The following is a 19,732-nucleotide window of genomic DNA, read 5'->3' on the forward strand; positions in this document are numbered from 1 at the left end:
GCTCCGAGGCTGACAGGCCAATTAGCGTACTGTTGTCGCAATTAAACTTGCCCATTTTAACGTGATGCTGTAAAAGTTAGGATACGCTGGTCTGATGTCTCCAGGAAAGCCATGGAATGTCATCTGAGGATGTTTTCATTGCTCTGTCAGGGTTTAATTTAGAAGGTCTTGCAGACCTATGTTCCTTCTTGAGAGCAGAAAATAAATAAATACAAAAACGTAAAGAGAAGTTCTGGAAGTAAATGTGGTTTTCTTTCCCTTTCTACACATTTAGAAATAACAAAACCTGATAGCCTCAAGAAGGACACCGGCCCACTGAAAAGATGGAGCCTCTGGCACAAAGGGTCCAGTCCTCTCAGATGCGAGGAGGCACCCAGGAAGTGTGTATATAATGGGGGGCAGGCACTTCCCACAAAATCATACATGGGTGACAAGGAAGTGAGTTATTTTAAAGGAACCGAACCTTTCTGTTGCAACATGTAGCACTTGGGCCTGACTGTGGCTGAAGAGCAGGTCATGGAGGTTTCATTTAGAACCAGAAGGACTTGCAGTAGGTACTTCTCCCTAATAACTTCTTAAAAGGAGTTTAAGATGAAGGACACTTAATCATACTCCCCCTTTATGTTCTTTTAATCACCAAATGGTAATTAATGAGTTATCACAGAATCAGAAAAACACTTGTGTGAAAGGAGAGTTCTGGAGATCACTGGTTCCTAGAACTGGACGCCAGCAAAGACCTGATTTTCATTTCTCTGAGAGGAATCAACAGACACTCAGAGCTAATGAACAGCTTTTCTCTTTTCAGTCCCCCAAGTTTTTAAAGATGGCCCTGCGTCATAAGAGAACCAAAAGCAGATTTTTATAGATGGGCTGTGTCTCAATTCCTTCACAAGCTTTTTCTCATGATAAGAAGAATAAAGGATGTATGAAACATGTATTAAATCCCTGTTTACTCAGGTGAATAATCCAAAGTGGGCTCAAAATAAAACACTGCTTCTGATGTTAATATCCATCTTTGTGCTTCAGAAGCAAACAAGATATCGGAAAACATCCTTTCCCCTGTTCTCATCGAGTATGGATTATGGATTATGAGAGCAAGGTGCAGTTGTTACTGCTGAGTATTAAGAAGACATCATGTGAGGTACAGAGCCACGTTGATTTCTGAGACAGACTGAGGAAAATGAGGGCAAGAGAGGCCCCCAAACTGTGTGGGGAGCATGTGGAGAGGACCACGAGGATCAGGAGGAGAAGGCAGCTGTGGGGGTGGAAGGATGGATTGTGCTGGGCTCTGTGCAGCCCACGTCACAATCGGGTGAGAGATGCTTGGAGGGGAGGCCTCACCCACCAGAGAGGCACGGAAGCGCTCTGCCCACCCTTCCCTGTGCACCCAGACACCATGAAACCAGCCACGCTGATGGACAGCTGTGGTGGAAAAACTGTGAAGGTCAGAGATCAGATCTGTGTCATCTTTTGGTGAAATAAGGGCCACACAGGCCTCACCTCTTGGTAAGTCGAGTGTTTTTATTTTGTTGTCATGGAGACAGAGGCCTAGTGGGGGGAATGTCAGGGACCCACCAGGGCAGTGGCCTGATGGCCAGTCCATTTGGATGTATATGAAGTGAAGCCTACCCACCCTGAGGTGTGAAGTGCCTGGCCATGGAATCATGCACGCTGTCCAAATCCTGCTAATCTCACACTGGGGAGGAAAGCTCGATGCCAGGGGAGGAGAGCGTCCATGCACACTTTAAACAAAGCAACATGAGAATGTTCACTACCTACATTCCTTCTATATGATTTCAATAAGGGAATAAACAATTCCAAATGCTCAAGATATACACTATGGGGAAGGGAATTGTTTTTCACTTAATCTGAGTTATAATTTTCCCATTAAAATCTAACCGTATCAAGTGGGGGGCATGAAGAAATAACCATTATTTTTAAAAGTTTTGACTGTTCAGTTTAAGGGTAGCTCTGAAAACACAATTTGGTTTGAAATTCAAGCTGTTTCATTTCCTATTTAATCTTGTAAATTTCCTTCCCTTACAATACTCAGGTTGGAAGGGTGCCAGATTAGACCAGGAACAAATTTTCACCAACTTCACTTCAGTGCTTTATTTTTAGATTATATTAAAAAGCTCATTAGGCTCCCTGAGGGAAAAGAGTGTTAACCACTAAGAGAGGTAGGGGAAAATAAGGGAAAGAGACGCGGAATTGTTAACAAGAGAAGCGCTCTTCAAACAGTTGGTCTGAGGCTGCTGTGAAAGCTCAAAGCAGCTTATTTCCAAGACCAGGTAAACGACATGGGCTCAGGAGCTTGGTCTTGTACCCCGAGACTAGGAGGGACTCGTCAGGCTTCTCCAAGTGGCATCTGTCTGCACAGTGGCTTCCAGATGGGACTGTAGGGGAGGTGTGGTGGGAGGGAAGGCAGAGAAACCCTTGCCAACCCAGAGCCACATGCTCTATGCTTCTGCACCACATAAAACGTGCTTCAAAGAACTTCCCGTGTACGGACTGAGAAATGGGGGGCGCGCGCCAGGCCGGTGCAAGAGTGAATGGAGTGGTAAACGAAACATAGAATTTATTAATGTATTTACATAATTTATAATCTGTAAGCAGTGGTCTCATAAATATATGACTACAACTTTACATGTGCTAAGCAAGCTGCAGATAACTGTTTCCCCCACCAAGACAGCTTGGTTAAATAAAAAACAGACAGCATTTACTCCACTTTCTGGGCTTCCTCTCTTCTTTTGGAAAACATGGCTAGTCAGTTTAAACTGAATCTGCAATTCAACATGTTCCAGGCAGCCTCTCTACCACCACCATCTCGATCATCAGAGCTTACCTAAAAAGGTGCCAGTGACGTGCCTGGGGACACGCATGCGACAGGGTCCTGGGCTGCTGCGCCCAATGGAAAGTGCGTCAGAGACGGCAGGCGTGGGTGCTTCTCCATCAGCCCCAGAAACAACCCACGTCAACTTCAGACGATCCTAACTGCCATCTCTCCACGGTGGTAAGTGCACACATTCTAAATGCTACCATTCCCTCTAACAGTGGCAATGGGAAACCAAGGGAAGGAATGTCTCCACAAGGCTGTTTTTTTTTTCCTCAAGAACCACGAAAGTGCTAATTTTCCCTTTACAAATGTGACATAGAATCTTGACTACAAAGCTACTCAATGATCTCATCCTACCATCCACACAACTGTACATTCCTTCTCAGCAAGATCAGGAGCCAACGATGCAGTCCCTGTGTACACAGAGATTCTTTACAGGACGGAAGTCCACAGACTGACGTATTATTGCTGCAGTCTCCAAAGAGGAGACGAAACCGGTCAATTCCTGTGAATCCTTGTTGCCCGAAGAAGATCCAAGACTGGCAGGTGACCCCCGGAGGCGGGGCCCAGCCCTCCCGAGACCTGTCAGGACCACCTACTTCATCGGGAAGCCCGGGGGGCCGAGGCCCGGTCAGCAGCAGCTCCGCTTTGGCTCCGAAGGCTGTCTGCGGAGTTTGAAGCCCTTTCCGCCAGAAGGTGGGCTAGCGTCAGTGGATGGAATTCTTCGACCTAAACCGAGAGGACAGGAGGGAGGGCAGTGAGCATTCACTTTCTCAGGCTTCATTCTCATACATGACCATTCTATACCTGCAGTTTGACAGGTCTCACTAAAATTAAGAAAAGGTAATAAACTTCTAACTTTGGGAGACGTTTAGATGCACAGACGAGCTGCAAAGGCAACATGCAGCACTGCTGGGTCCTTTCATCCAGCCTCCCCCGGCTTTGGGACTTCATGGGATGACCGTGGGACTTGGCAAAAATGAAGAACTCGACACTGGAACATCACTATTCACCCAACTCCAGACTTCCGGTTGCCATCAGTTTTCCCACTAATATCCTGTCATTTTTTTTTTTGGTCCCAGGGTCCAAAGAAGAGTATCACCTGGCATTTAGTACACATTTTTTAAATGAAAAAGATATAACATGTTAAAACTGCATCAGAACGTCCCTATCCTTCTGTCTGGTAGCAGAGGCCACCTTCCAGAGAGAGGTGTGCGCAGACGTGCACAGAACACACACGCACCCGTCCCTGTTCTTAAAACCCAGGCAAGAGCACAGACTGCTCTCACGTCATGCATCCTGGGCACTGCCCAAGCAGAGTTCGTCTACAGGTTCTGTGATGCTGCGTCTGTGGATGTCCTGCCATTGATCCCCAATTCACAGATAGTTAGCTTGTTTCCAGTATTCTGATGTCATTAACAACAATGCAAAGACTATCTTGGTGTAGGACAAATGGACCAGCTGGGAAGAGCTGGGTCATGCAGTTCCACTCATGGGTGTTCGTCTGATACAGACACTGTACTCCCAGGGTCTATCCAGCACAAATGCAGGAAGGACGTGCAATTTAAATTTTGACAGATGCTGCCAAATTGCTCTCTGAAGAGGCTGCAGCACTTTATTCTCCTACCAACAGTGCATGAGAATGAATGGGTTTCACTTTACTGTTCTGTGAAGCATAGTGTCAATTTCGAGAGAAGCCTTAAATCACCCAGTCACCCACCCTCCCTGATAACTTCAGGGCTGCTCCCGGTACCAGCAGCAGTTCTAACTCTGTCTAGCACCTTGGACGCTCACATTAGTCAGGAGCCAGAAGCCCATTATTACATGTTTGTTCAGGCAGCGATCTCCTCTCTCCCTTGAATGGGGCCCCAAGCTCTTGGAGGAAAGCAGCATGTCTCTAGCTTTATGTTTCCAGTGTCCATTCAGCACACCACCTGGTGCTGAGATACTTTGAAACCATGGGACGAACTGACACCCACATGTTTGGCAAACTGGGGGGTGGGGTGGGGGGGAGGGCAGTACATAGCATAGTGCCTACGAGGCGAGGAAGCACCCCTAGTAAGTCCTACAAGCACTTTCAAATGCCTGCATGCACTGTTATGACCACAACACAAATTTACTTATAAGTTCTACTGACTCTTGTCATCATTTATTTCTCAATAAATGGATGCTGAAAACACAGCTGGTATTACAGAGCCATCTCTGAAATACTTTTAGAAGAAAGCAGAGGAGAACACCTTTGTGACCTGGGAATAGGGAAGGATTTCTTAAGCAGGAGCTAACTGCAAGGGAAAGTAAGGACAAAGTGGATACATTAAGATTTAAAGCTCCAGTTCACGGAAGGAGTTGATCCAAAAATGAAAGTCAAGGTACGGAGTAGAGCTTTCCAACAGACATAATCAACAATGGACTCATAGCCAAAATAAACTATAAACATTAAGACAAAGGCAGATAAATCCAACAGGAAAACAGGCAAAACTACACAGAAGAGGCTATCTAAATATTATAAAAATGTAAACGAATGCCAGAAAGGTGCTTGACTTCATTCACTGTCCAAAGTGGCAGGTCACGATCCTGCCAGCCCAACATGGAGTGACTGGGGTTCTCAGATCCCACTGGTGTCTACGCTGCCGGGTGTGACCACCCTGAAGGCTGCTGGGCAGCAAACCTCTACCCAATGTGCGCATACCTGATGACTCGGCAAATCATCCCCTGGGTGTAAACAGACCCCAACAAAAACGTGCACACATCGTGCACGCTGGACACGAAGCAGAACGCTCACAGAGGTTCTACTTGTCACAGCTTGAAACTGGGGACAACCACCAGATGCCTATCCACGTGGCGGTAACTGCCCCGTGGAGGTGGCCCGCCCTGACACACACTCCACGGCAATGACAATGAGTCATGTGCTCATGGAGACTATCTACCAGATGTGATGTAGAGTCAAACACACCAGACACACATGAGCAAATCCAGTTTGTTTTAAAAAGCATAAAGTCTAAAAACAGGTAAAACAAGAAGAGCTGGTCATTAGGATGGGGGCTCCCTGTGGGAGGGGGAGGGGTGAGGTTCTTGTCAAGGCCTCAGGGTCTTGACATGGGTGCTGATCCAGGAGTCTACTCAGCCCGTGAACACCCCTGGAGCTTTATACTTCTGATGGGAGCACTCTGCAGCATGTATATTAGACTTCAATAAAAAGCCAGCAAACCCAGGCCCCATGCTAACTTGATCTTACAATGCCCAGTAAATAATACACTCAATTTACATCTCTCTAAGTTTTTCTAATCTTTCGGAACATATTTTTTATTCTTCACAGTTAAAATCATTATGTACAGGCTAATTTTTATATAGGAATTTTCACTGTTGGTAGGCTTCACTACCTTCCTATTCTTAATACTGCTATAGAACATTTTATAAAAACAGTGATAATTACGATACCACATACCGAGATATTTTAGCTTGAACTAAACTGTGAAAAATTCCCGACTACCTTTACACACTGCCTTTTAGGAACGCATCTGAGTAACTGCTATTTACAATCTAGGAAGACGATAAATATTGTTGCTTTTTAATGTTGGAAGGAAGGGGCTGGACTAGGGCTCACACACCAGGGTCCACCAGCTGTTCCAGGCAGCAGATGGGCCCAGCAGGCCTGCATGGTACTCTGAAAATATTTCAGTAAGTGGCCAGATTTAAAAAGTGTGACATGTTACATAAAATGCAGATCTCTGAACAAACTAAAAACATCAAAAATTAAAAATAAAACCAAAAGTAACCCCAGTAATGGGGTAGCCAGGTAGCCAGGGGCCTACCTGCCACTGTCGTCCACTTGCTGGAGCTGGGCCTGCCCTGGCCAGTTGTCAGGGTCACCAGGGCTTCCTGCAGCCCCCAGGTCCTGGTGTGCCCCTAGGTCTGCTTCCCTGGGGGCCGTCCCAGCCTGGCCCTGCTGGCCCTTCCTCTACATGCTGGCCAAGCGCCCTTCTACCTTCAGATCTCCCCAAAGGGTGGATCTCAGTGTGGCTTTCTCTTGTCCTTCTTGCGCTTGTTCAGTTAACACAAACCTCAGGGCTCTGCACATCTGCTCTGTCAGGGTCTGGCTCCAATAGTGCCTCCTCAGAGAAGCCTTCCCTGACCACCTGCACAAACTCTTTCCTTTCAGTCTATCTTATGTACTTTGTATTCCTGCTCATCATCAGAAAGGGTCTTGCTTCCCTGTGTGCTGTCTCTCCCCCAGTGGACCGCAGAGGCTGCCCCGTCACGCTTGCTGCTGTCTCCCCCGAGTCTGGAACAGGTCTCAGTGAACATTCTGATGAATTGGAATGAAATGAATGAACAGATACGCTCCACGGACGGTCCCAGAGGCACGCAGCAGACTCTCCCACTGAGTGTCATCCCTGTAACACTGCTGGAAAGGGAAAGAGGAGGGGAGGGGACAGCGTCTTAACCTCTCACTGGCAAGAGCCTCATATTAATTTCTGAGGACTTTCTTATGGGGGAATTACACACACATTCCATGTCCCTTTATTCATCTTATTCACACTCGATGACTTTGGATGACTAACTGAAACACATTTAAAGAGACAGAGGACAATGACAGCTTCCAGGACCCCAAGGCCTTGCACATGACTGATTCAGGAGCAACACTCCTCCTAGAAAGAAGGGCCAGTCATCAGGCAGCAGCTCTCCAGCAATTACAGCCCGATATGAAAACCCGCTGTCACTCTTCAATTCTCAAATCTCATTCCACTGAGAACACCACCAGTCTAGACTGCTCTGTGTAGGGAGGAAGGTCCCCCTGGCCAGATAAAGCTGTATTAAGTTGCTCCGCACAGAAGAAATGCATGAGGTACAGATACTCACTAATTTCTATAAAGAGTTCATTTATGTTTATCGCGTTCTTCGCACTTGTCTCTACAAAGACTGCATGGATGGAGTCGGCGTAGTCCTTGGCATCTCTCTCCATGACCTCTCTGGAAAACAATAAACTGTAGATCACAAACTCTATCTGTCACGAGCTTAATGTGATCCCCATCTACCCAGTAATTAACCAGATTTATGATGATCAGAATGGAACCTGGAACCACTAGCAATGCATCTAATGGAATGGTCAGAGAATCACCATGGTTTCTCCCCTCCCCCCTCCCCCACTAGAGCCCTTGCTTGGAGGATCATGGAAGTGGTCCAGAAAAACTGCCAATCAACGTGCTTTCCTTAAAATGTCCTTTCCCCATTCGAATACCCTGTGCCATGGGATCTGAGGCTACATCAATCTCAGATCATGTTCAAGTGTGCTGCAACTGACGTTTAAATAAATTACACACCTGTCTCGATACATAATCTAATGAGGTCCGAGTGTCTGAACTCTCAATTTTAGTTTGAAACTTCAGGACCCCAACCAAACAACAAAAAGGAAATTTTCAATGTCAGAGATAAAACAGAAGCTAGATTCTTCTACTGGATAGCGCTCTGTTAGAAGAACACACAATCAGCACTGGTATCGCCTGCACTAATAACTTACCTTACATCGATAAGATCACACTTATTTCCTGCAATGGCAACTACAATATTGGGTGGGCCGTGCTGCCGAAGCTCTTTTACCCAATTCTTTAATGTTGAAAATGTCTCCTGTAACACAAAGGAGGAAAGCAACTGGAGACTGAAGCGACCTAAACAGAGTTTTCAGAATAGTCTCAAGAAGATGGTATGTCAGGCCTTACTTCTTTCGTGATGTCATAAACAATTATAGCTGCAGCTGAGCCTCGGTAGTACATTGGCGCTAAGGCACGAAACTGCAGAGAAGAGGGAAAAATAAACAACAAAATCGGGAAAACTGGTTAAATATGTTTCTTACTAGACTTTGAAGCCCATTATTCCCACACAGAAGGTAATCTTTCTCTTAAGCCAAGAAAGATGACATGATGCTTTAAAGCAAATGAACCAGTAATTACCAAAGGCAAAAACTTCAAATCTAACACTGAAATGCCGCTCAGAAGGTACTTTAGAATACACTTTTATGGGAATTAAATACGTGCTATAAACAATTGTTTCAGTTGAAAAGGCTAATTGCACTCAATGTTATCATTTCCAAATTCATTTGTTCAGTAGTCCTTTAAACTTTCGCTCCCCAAACAAGGAGATAAAAATAATGCTGTAAATAGTTCTCCAGAGAAGTGCCTGCATTTGGGTGTCGTAAAGATAACCTGCAATCTAAATGCTGATTGTGCTACAGAAATGAGTATACATTTACATTCACGGCCTGGATGAGCTTGTAACTCGCTTTTTTGATATCGTCCACATACGTGGCAATTCCCCAAAGCGGTACATATCTCATTCCATTTACATGCATTTAACTCTGTGTACAGGGCTTCTTCCCACCAATCACCCTCCAGCTCTCCCCCTCCCCCCAACACAACAGGGAAGAGAAGGAAAGACAATCTAAATAGTGGGACTGATTTAGCGGGCCATTTGTTTTGATAGGGTGTCAGATGGAAAATGGGATGTGCCCACCCCAGTCAACCCTGGTTTCTGGGCATGTGTGTGTTGGTCAAGCCTCCTGCTCAGTGAATGTGAGGTCAGTGTATGAGACAAGACACTGACTTGGGCTTGACTGATCTCTGTTGTATCCCCTGACTTTGAAACCTGACCCGTACACGTGATGTGAGAAGTACTACGGGACTCCCCTCCTGCTCTCTGTTCTGTGGCTTCCCTTCAAAACACAGGTAGACACTGTTATCAGAAGTGAGTACCTAAGAACTGGTTAGGTGCAGGGTGATGTCAAAATAAATGCTAGCCTCAAACATCCATCCAGGTTCAGTTCAGTCGCTCAGTTGTGCCCGACTCTCTGCGAGCCCATGAACCACAGTACGCCAGGCCTCCCTGTCCATCACCAACTCCCAGAATCTACCCAAACCCATGTCCATCGAGTCGGTGATACCATACAGGTTAAGCGTTACTAGTCTCAGGGAGAAAGATCCCTGCCTCTGGGGTCAAAGTCAGAAAACTTCCAATAAAATGTTAAGTTTTAAAGAGAAAAAAAACTTGTAAGAAACTAAGGAAACCAGACGATTAGGTGGGAAAGACTCTGAATTGCCCTCCCTGGGATGACAGAGAAGCATACAGATGGCACAAGGCTATGGTACTAGCTTTCACTTTTGATGCATGATTCCAGCAACTTCCTTTACAAGGCTGTTGGATTTTGTGTGTGTGTGGTATTTAAATTTATAAAGTAAGATTCATTTAGAGAAGTGCAAAGATTTTAAGGCTGATAAAAGGTCTTAATTTTGATAAAATGACAAATGTGTATATATACATTCATCCTGTCCCATCCCAAGATAGGAAATGTCTTTATCAACACGAAAAGTTCCCCAATGCTACTCTTTTCAAGCCCCTTCTTTATTCTTGATGGTAACCCTTCTCTTCAAGTCTATTTATTGCTATACATATAAAAACTACAGTTTTCTCTTGCTTATGGTCTGCACAGAATATCCATTTCCATTCTCTTATTTTCACGTGATCTCTAGGTTTCTGTGTAAGGTAATCCCTTCTATAACCAGCATATTGTTTGATTTTGACTTTTGATCCAATCTGAAAACCTTTGCCTTTTAAGTGGAATATTTAGTTCCTTTACACTAATATCAGATCAGATCAGTCGCTCAGTCGTGTCCGACTCTTTGCGACCCCATGAATCACAGCACGCCAGGCCTCCCTGTCCATCACCAACTCCCGGAGTTCACTGAGACTCAAGTCCATCGAGTCAGTGAAGCCATCCAGCCATCTCATCCTCTGTTGTCCCCTTCTCCTCTTGCCCCCAATCCCTCCCAGCATCAGAGTCTTTTCCAATGAGTCAACTCTTCTCATGAGGTGGCCAAAGTACTGGAGTTTCAATTTTAGCACTTAACATACTTCCTGATATATTTGTTTTTTACTGATATTAAGACTACCATTTTGCTACTTGCTTTATATTTTGTTACATTAAAACAAAATAAAACCCTGTTCTTCCCTTCCTCCCTTCTTTTGCATTAACTGTTTTTTACTGTTTACTTTTAATGTATTAATTAGTCCATTGGTTTTTTAGTTATACCTCCCTGTATTACTCTTTTAGGTAGTTGCTCTCGTAACTACAATGTGTGTCTCTCATAGCTGACTTAAGAGTTTAAAATGCACCACCTTATGTGACAATCAGAACCATCCAAGATTTCTTATCCCACTGTCCTCTGTGCCGCTGTCAAATATTTTAAACCTATACGATAACACACATAATTCAATATTATAATTTTTACATTAAATAGCCAATAATTTTTTTTTAATAAAAAGAAAAGTCCCCAGATTTTTATATTAACCATTCCAAGTGGTTCTTGTTCCTTCCTTGGATCTCAATTACTATCTGGCGTCATCCCCTCTAGCCTAAGAACCTTTCTGAGACCACTGCTGCTAAATCCTCTCTGCTCTTCTTCTTCTAAACATGTCAGGACTTTGACTTCATATCTGAAAGATAATGTGGTAAGTGGGTAATTCTGACTCTTTGAAACGGCTCCATTGTCTTCTGGCCTCCACTGACTGTGGAAGCTGCATGTGCCTATGGTATTATCTCTGGCTGCTTTCAAGATTTTCCTCTTTAACTTTGATTTTTAGCAATTTGACTATGATAGACTTAGACATAGATTTCTTGATATGTGTGAGTCTGCTAAACTTTTGGATTTGTGAGTTGAGATAATTCCACCAAAATATGGAAAAATTTCAGCCACTGTTTCTCGAAACATCTTTTCTTTCTGTCCCCCCACTTTTTTTTTCTTTTTAACAACTTCTGGGTCTCCAGTCACACATACGTTTGATCATTTGAATTTGTCCCTAGGTACCATGTTCCTATATTTCTACTCTCTGTTCTTCTGATTTGTTAATTTGTCACTTATCTGGTGGATTTTTCATTTTAGATCTAACAGTTTTCAGTTTTAGCATTTTCATTTATCAGTTGCCATTTTGTGTGAGACTCCCCATCTGTAGTTACATATTTAAAATATCTGGTTTCCGTTATCTTCTCTGAAGTGTTAAAATACTGGCTTATCACCCTTAGATGGTTTTACACGTGGTTAGGGTGAGTCTATGTGGGTCTCTACTGCTAAGACATGGCCCTTTGGCAGTTTCTGGGGGATCCTAAGGTATTGATTAAGCCTTACGTAACAGGCAGGACTGGACTCTAAACCCTGCTTATTCTCACGAGCAGCAGCAGGACCTCAGCTCAGTCCCATCGCCTCTCCAGCTGTTGGCTTCTGTTGAGGCCCTTAGTGTCATTCCCGTGCTTTCACAATTTGAGGGTTAAGCAAAGCCAGGAAAGGGATTTATAAGCTGATTTTCAGGGCTTCCTGCCTTGTGGGATTCATCTTTTCTGGGATGTGCCTCCTCTTTTCCCAGCTGCTCTAGCAACCTTAACCTCTGCCCTCAAATACTGTGAGCTACGAAGACAGCCCCCCACTTGAGTTCTGGCTACCCTGTGCTGCATGGTCGTGGGTGTGCCTTCTGGGGGAAAAGCCATGAAAACGTGAGTCTCATTCAATGTCATTCCCCTTTCAGTCCCTGACTGTATCTGGCGGCTCCACAGGACCTTCAGAGTTGTTTTTTAATGCTTTGCCCAGTGTTTATACATAACCATTATCTGTGCGAGGGTTAGCCTGTTACAAGCTACTCCTCCATGCCTGACATTGAAACTCTTTCTATATACCGTACTTGTGGTATAAAAAAAGGCAGCAGCAGCATACAAAGAGACTCAAAGGATGTGAGCATAGTTCTGCTCCCAATCAGGCCCTCGATCAGGGGCTGGACAGCTTTTTCTGGAAGAGGCCAGTGGTAAACACGTTAGGCTTTGTGGATCACGTGATCTCTGCTGCAACTCCTCAACTCTACCATGGAAGCAAGAGAACAGCCACAGACAGCAAGTTAAATAAACACGGCTGTGCTCTTAAAAAACAGGAAGTAAGCTGGATCTGGCCCGAGAGCCACAGTGTGGACCCTGGTCATAGATGTTAAGCGATGTGTACACGTTTTCCTGATTTCAAACTTGAGTATATCCCTTATGTGACTCCTGTGACAACAAATGACTCCAAGTCTTCCTGGCACTCTCACCTCTAGAAATGGTCGTCAGGAGAAACCACATTAAGATTCAGGGACATAAATCTTCAAGACTGGCTGCAGTGTCTATTAGACTTCGGTTAAGCACCTTTTTTTTCACATGATCACACGCAGATGGCAAGTATTTGAAATACTGCTGCTACAGTTACGGAGCACTTCTGACATGGATGTGAGGTGCACGTTTGTGCAGCAGCTAGGTCTGTCGCTATGCTTCTGGAGGACTCCTTGTTGGTGAAGGAAGATTGGTGGGGAAAGATCATTTAAAATTAATTCATTTAGGGATGAAAAGGTCTGAAAAGGCTCTGTCTTGAGAAAAAAATTATGAAAACAAGTTTTATTTTATCTGATATTAGAAAAAACTTTGGCTTATTATTGCAGCCAGTTTCTTGAATGAACACTGAGTCAAAGTTGATTAATAAACGGACCATGATTCTTCTGATAGGACCATGTTGTTCTTGTTCAGTCACTAAGTCACGTCCGACTTTGCAACCCCGTGAACCGCAGCCACCAAGCTCCCGTGAACCACATGCTGGCACAACATGGCATCTAGCTTTCATTTCGTGTCTGCCTTTCCTAGTCCTGTCACAGGAAGGGAACGTTTACAAAATATTTGAGGACTCCCATCGGTTTTCCCTAGGCCTTTTGATACACAAGTCATTATCTTCTGAGGCACTTATGTCATCGCTTTGATCATAGCTTTCTCTTCACTTAATTTAAGAAGCTCCCTACCATCAATGGCTTTGTATAACATCTGTGGAATTCTCCAAATCACTTTCACTGACTTAATGAAATTACTTTGCAATCAGTTGTGACTGGACCATCAAGGATAATCCATCTGTGAAGACGTGAGGGTCAAATGGGAAGGATGTCCGAATGGTCAGTTCATCATGAATGGCTACATCTTAGGATGACTTCTAATTCCATGATAAATCTCGTTACAGAGAACTGAATAACAAATACATAGATATCAGAAATGCCTCATTTGAGGCATGTGCTGTTCACATGACAAAAGTAGGGGGAGGATCTGGGCCTGTTTCCCTGTGCCAGAGTAGGGCTCACAATTAAATGACATAAATCCACAGGTATCAGTGCTGAGCACCAGGGGCTGAGCACATAGATGTGAGGACAGCCCCTGCCCTCAAGGAGCTAACAGAAGATAAACAGGCAAGGAGACGGGGTACAACCTGGGGGTTGTGGGCAATCACAAGGATGGTTCAGAATACAAAGAAATACACTGAAGAGTCTACCTGCTAATTGGTCTACTTGATACCATAGCACCAGGTCAGGCCCTGTGCTGGGCCCTGGGAACATAACCCCGTGGGCCCAGTTCTCAGTTTCTCGTCTGTGGGGAGAGCCTGTCAGGAGAGGTGTGTGACAGGTAGCTACTTACAACTTGGAATGAGGGTCCTGAGGGAAATGAATAGAGCACGAGTCTGAGCGAACTCCAGGGGGTGGTGATGGACAGGGAGGCCTGGCGCACCTCTGATTCCTGGGGTCGCAAAGAGTCGGACACGACTTGAGCAACTGAACTGAACTGATGTACAACAAGCTGGGGTGGTGCTGAGGTGCAGAGGGATGAGGGGAAACAGGAGGGTGTGACGCTGAACCTGGGACGGAAAGGCTGGTAAGGAGCCAGATGGCCATGCCCTGCGTGAAGGGACAGTCTTCTGGTGCAAGGAATGCTATGTGTGAAGGCCGACTCTGGTGTGTCTGAGGACGTGAACGGAGGCCCTGGGCTGGAACTCAGAAGGTGAGGGGAGGCTGGACCGGAGGCCCTGGAGAGCAGGCGGCGCAGGCCATGAGGGCTCCGCACACCCCTGGACAGGGTGCGGCTCCCAGGAGAGGGGCAGCCGGCAGTTCCTGAGGAGGTGAGCAGGAGGGTTAACAGGGTCTGATTCAGGTTTTCATAAGGGAACCTTAGGTCCTGTGAGGAGAACGGACACAGGGTGACGGGGCTGGGAGGAGGGAAGGCAGGGAGACCAGTGACCAAGAGAGGAACTCTTGGGTGAGAGTGAGAGGTGGCAGGCCGCTGACAGTGGACACAGGGAGAAGTGAGTAGACTTAGAAGCTGCAGCTGTCAGGACAGCTAACGGGGAGGGAGCACCTCTAGACTCACACCTGAACGAGGTGGGCCTATGGCAAACTGAGGAAGGCAGGGGTGGTGGGGAAAGCCCCCTCAAAGCAACATGGGATGAGAGTTTTGAAGGCTGAACACGCATTCTCCAGGCTAACGCTGGGAGGGAGGGTGTTCCAAGCAGAGGGAATGACGGGACATGGGTGTGAAGGCAGGCACTGGCCTGGTGACGGCAGATCTGAAAGGTTTGTTTGGTCTTGGAGGATGAACTGGTGGGAGGAGGTGATGATGGAGAGTCTGGCGGAGGCTGGCACCATCCAGGCCCAAAAGGCTGTGTCTGGGACAAACAAGCAGGAAAGGCTCACAGAGGCGCCCTGGAGGATTTTCATAGCATTTCAAGCAGTCTCTGATTCGCTGTTGATGTTGAGCTCTTCTTAAACCCTATGATTTGGCAACGACCAGCTGGAGCGGGGGCGCACGGCCAGCGTCCCTCTCCTGATAGTCTCCACAGCGCGGGGCTCTGCTGGGCAGGCCTCCTGGGCCCAGCTGCCTCATCTGTATTCCCAGTGCGAGCCCTTGGCTGGCTCAGTGATCGAGCTCCAGGTAGGGGTGAGGGACATTTGCATCTCAGAGCAATGACTCCTGGTGCAGAATCAATTAGAGGTGCGGAAACAAGAGGCAGGCAGACCAGCTAATTACAAAACTTAACAGAATCCTGCTATCATGGCAACAGCAAGAGAGACGCATAAACCCTCGTGTTATTCTTTTTTTACGTTCTGAAAAAAAAAGAGATGTTATACATCACTGTGTCTATGAGGACAGGCTCTGATTCAAGGCATAATGGAATCTATATTATAGTAGGATGCTTTATGATGAGGGCTTTGCTGTCTCATCAAATATATGGGAGGGGTAACTGAGATGTGGGATTCACTGAAAGGGTACATATATTACTGGTATGAAGAGCCATGAGTTTGTGGCTAATAGGCTGGATGCCAGGGCTATGTCTGTGGACATACTCAGGGAGGCTCTGTGGGAGGCGGCCCTTCTGAAGGATGGGTGAGTGATGCTTGGCCAAGGCCCACCCACCTCAGCACACATGGCCCAGACAACGCAGGAGCCGTGGGGACTGGAGACCAAACAGACACATCTTGATGAGGAAGTGGACATAAGGTGTGACATCCAGTGGTTTAAAAAAATAACACAAAACAGAAGAAACCAAACAGAACTAACTTGAGATGTGAAATCTGTACAAATGTGCAATGTCTACATCCAGGACAAAAGTAACGCCTTGTTGTGTTTTCCTCCATTTGTCTGTGATGATGCTTGTCGGGTTTTACACCATTCGAAGCATCTATGCTGTCTCAGATAAGACTGTGGGGACAGACTATTTCTCCTGATTACTTCCGCTATACTTTTAAGAGCTTTAAGATAGCACAGCGCATCCATCATATGTTCTGTTTTGATAACACTGTTTGAAAACAAAATTAAACAGGAGCTGAATAATGGGGCAGCTGCCAGACACACCTCAACAGGGAACTCAACACAGGGAAGAATGGGGCGGCAGCAGCAGCCAGACCCTTCCCCACTTTCCTGTCCCGTCCCATTTGGGTGGGCTTTGTCAAATCCTCTTCTGCACCGCGGTACCATGGCCCTGGCCCCACTTCTGGCCCAGGCCCTCCCAAGGCAGACAGCCATCCAGGACAACTTTATCATTAGGCGTTTAATAAGCACTATTGCATGGCACAGTGTTAGCTCATCCATTTCACTTAAAGTCTCAAACTTTATATGCTGTTAAAGTTCCCTCTTTAGCTCTTAAAAGGCGGCTATAATGAGATGTGCTTCACTCTCCCTTCCTACCACTAATTCTTCTATATCTCTGCTCAAGGATGGAGCCCCAAAATTACACACCATGCTCTGAGCGGGGTTTCACCAGGCCTGTTAGTGAGCATTTACTTGAAGACACTAAAATATATATAAATGCCCTTAGTGCCCATGAGCACTTTCTCCATCCGTGGACTTCGTGGTTCCAATTGAGCAGGAAAGGGCTGGCCGCGCAAACAGGACCGTGTGTGTCTCCGGTGCAGAGAAGGGCAGTGAGTGACGTGAAGCGACCGGACCCAGCAGTTGCACTGGTGCTTTCACCTGGGCCTCAGGAAAACACATAGTGATGCAAAGGGTGACTTACTCGTTCTTGTCCAGCTGTGTCCCAGATGAGGAATTTATGCAGTTCATTTTGGTACTGGACAGTCTTGGTCATAAAAGATGCCCTACAAAGAGAGACCTAAACAATCAGAACACAGGTATTTAAACCACGTCACCAGCCCCAGTTGGAAACATTGCTTAGACCCCACAGTTCTCACATTCCTGCTCCACACTACATTCTGACTGTGGTCCTCTTTGGAGTATGAATGAGACACTCAGATGCTGGCTGCATGCTCTAAGATGGAAGGGTTCTTTGGCTTGTGGCTGCCTAAACTTCACATCAAAAGAACCATGAGATAATTTGATAATCCAGACATTAGCCTCCCTTGTAATATATTCAAGCTGTTCTTTAGAAAGATGGCACCATGGGAAAACTTTTGTGAAAACCTGTGTGTCCAGGAAATGAGTGCACTAGTAGTGAGCAGTGGGTCATTTGGCTTTGTCCTCAGCCCATTCCTAAACCAAAGGGTCATGTGAAGAGCTAGTATTAGACTAGTAGGGTTAATAAGACTAAAATACCAACAAGAAGCAGAAAGACTCCCAATCACCACCTCTGTGTTTCAGTAACAGATCGGCCCCCCACTGGTTGTCCTGCTGGGCCACCCCAGTCCTGGGTGGAGAAGGAATGCTCCTGTACAGGTTTTCCTGCTCTCTGTGAGGGACTGCTCCATGCAGGGGCCTCTGAAGGCAGGGCCAGGGGCTTGTGCTTTTGGGAGAACCTGTGAGGAACTGTGGAACACGTGCCTAGACCCTCTGGAGGCTCCTGGATGAAGATTCTAGAGGCCTGTCCCAGGCCAGCGCTAGCTCCAATGCTACCTTCTCCTCTCCCAACCCACCAGAAAGCTCCCTGCTGGGAAGTCCTTTGTCTCCCAGCCTCCTCTGGGCATCCCAGTCTGGCAGAAGAACCCAGGGATGATTATGTCTTCTTTCCCACTGAATAAACCTTCTGGGGCTGAGGGTCAAGCTGTGCTCTTGGAATCACACCCTCATCATCCTAATCAGGACAATGAACTCAATGGCTAGACATTTTCACATATTCGGAATCTGAAATATCTTTGAAGAGATTCAAGTAGCAGTTACATAATTTTCAAGAAAGTGCAAGCTGAAATCGATAAAATGACTTTCTGAAGCATTACTGAGCTTAGGTTAAGTATCAGAATCTTTAGTTTAAAAAACTTTTTACACTTGCCATGGTTAAATCAGGATGTGCACCAGGACTTCTCACTTTAAGGAAGATCTAAGCCTTCACACAGACCACAGCCTTGTCTGACTCAATGAAACTAAGTCATGCTGTGTGGGGCCACCCTAGACAGGTGGGTCATGGTGGAGAGATCTGACAGAATGTGGTCCTCTGGAGAAGGGAATGGCAAACCACTTCAGTATTCTTGCCTTGAGAAACCCATGAACAGTATGAAAAGGTAAAATGATAGGATACTGAAAGAGAAACTCCCCAGGTCAGTAGGTGCCCAATATGCTACTGGAGATCAGTGGAGAAATAACTCCAGAAAGAATGAAGGGATGGAGCCAAAGCAAAAACAATACCCAGTTGTGGATGTGACTGGTAATAGAAGCAAGGTCCGATGCTGTAAAGAGCAATATTGCATAGGAACCTGGAATGTCAGGTCCATGAATCAAGGCAAATTGGAAGTGGTCAAACAAGAGATGGCAAGAGTGAAAGTCGACATTCTAGGAATCAGCGAACTAAAATGCACTGGAATGGGTGAATTTAACTCAGATGACCATTATATCTACTACTGTGGGCAGGAATCCCTCAGAAGAAATGGAGTGGCCATCATGGTCAACAAGAGAGTCCGAAATGCAGTACCTGGATGCAATCTCAAAAATGACAGAATGATCTCTGTTCATTTCCAAGGCAAACCATTCAATATCACAGTAATCCAAGCCGATGCCCCACCCAGTAACGGCGAAGAAGCTGAAGTTGAACGGTCCTATGAAGACCTATAAGACCTTTTAGAACACCCAAAAAAGATGTCCTTTTCATTATAAGGGACTGGAATGTAAAAGTAGGAAGTCAAGAAACACCTGGGGTAACAGGCAAATATGGCCTTGGAATACAGAATGAAGCAGGGCAAAGACTAATAGAGTTTTGCCAAGAGAACGCACTGGTCATAGCAAACGCCCACTTCCAACAACACAAGAGAAGACTCTACACATGGAAATCACTAGATGGTCAACACCGAAATCAGATTGATTATATTCTTTGCAGCCAAAGATGGAGAAGCTCTATACAGTCAGCAAAAACAAAACTGGGAGCTGACTGTGGCTCAGATCATGAACTCCTTATTACCAAATTCAGACTTAAATTGAAGAAAGTAGGGAAAACCACTAGACCACTCAGGTATGACCTAAATCAAATCCCTTATGATTATACAGTGGAAGTGAGAAACAGATGTAAGGGACTAGATCTGATAGATAGAGTGCCTGATGAACTCGTGACATTGTACAGGAGACAAGAATCAAGACCATCCCCATGGAAA

The 19,732-nt window shown here is 45.7% G+C and overlaps 1 protein-coding gene across 1 annotated transcript in view; it reads right to left on the reverse strand.

The window, feature by feature from the left end:
• Positions 1–2,086: 2,086 nt before the first annotated feature.
• RAB22A (RAB22A, member RAS oncogene family) overlaps positions 2,087–19,732 on the reverse strand; it is a 47,943-nt gene continuing 30,297 nt past the window's right edge. Inside the window, exons 3-7 of the mRNA XM_055544616.1 lie at positions 17,218–17,299; positions 8,554–8,625; positions 8,355–8,461; positions 7,697–7,806; positions 2,087–3,565 (exon numbers count right to left, since the gene is read on the reverse strand). Coding sequence (XP_055400591.1) covers positions 3,468–3,565; positions 7,697–7,806; positions 8,355–8,461; positions 8,554–8,625; positions 17,218–17,299 — 469 coding nt within the window. The 3' untranslated portion in view covers positions 2,087–3,467. The remainder of the gene's footprint in view (positions 3,566–7,696; positions 7,807–8,354; positions 8,462–8,553; positions 8,626–17,217; positions 17,300–19,732) is intronic.

The sequence above is a fragment of the Bubalus kerabau genome, chromosome 13, assembly GCF_029407905.1.
Source record: "Bubalus kerabau isolate K-KA32 ecotype Philippines breed swamp buffalo chromosome 13, PCC_UOA_SB_1v2, whole genome shotgun sequence".
Taxonomy (NCBI): Eukaryota; Metazoa; Chordata; class Mammalia; order Artiodactyla; family Bovidae; genus Bubalus; species Bubalus kerabau.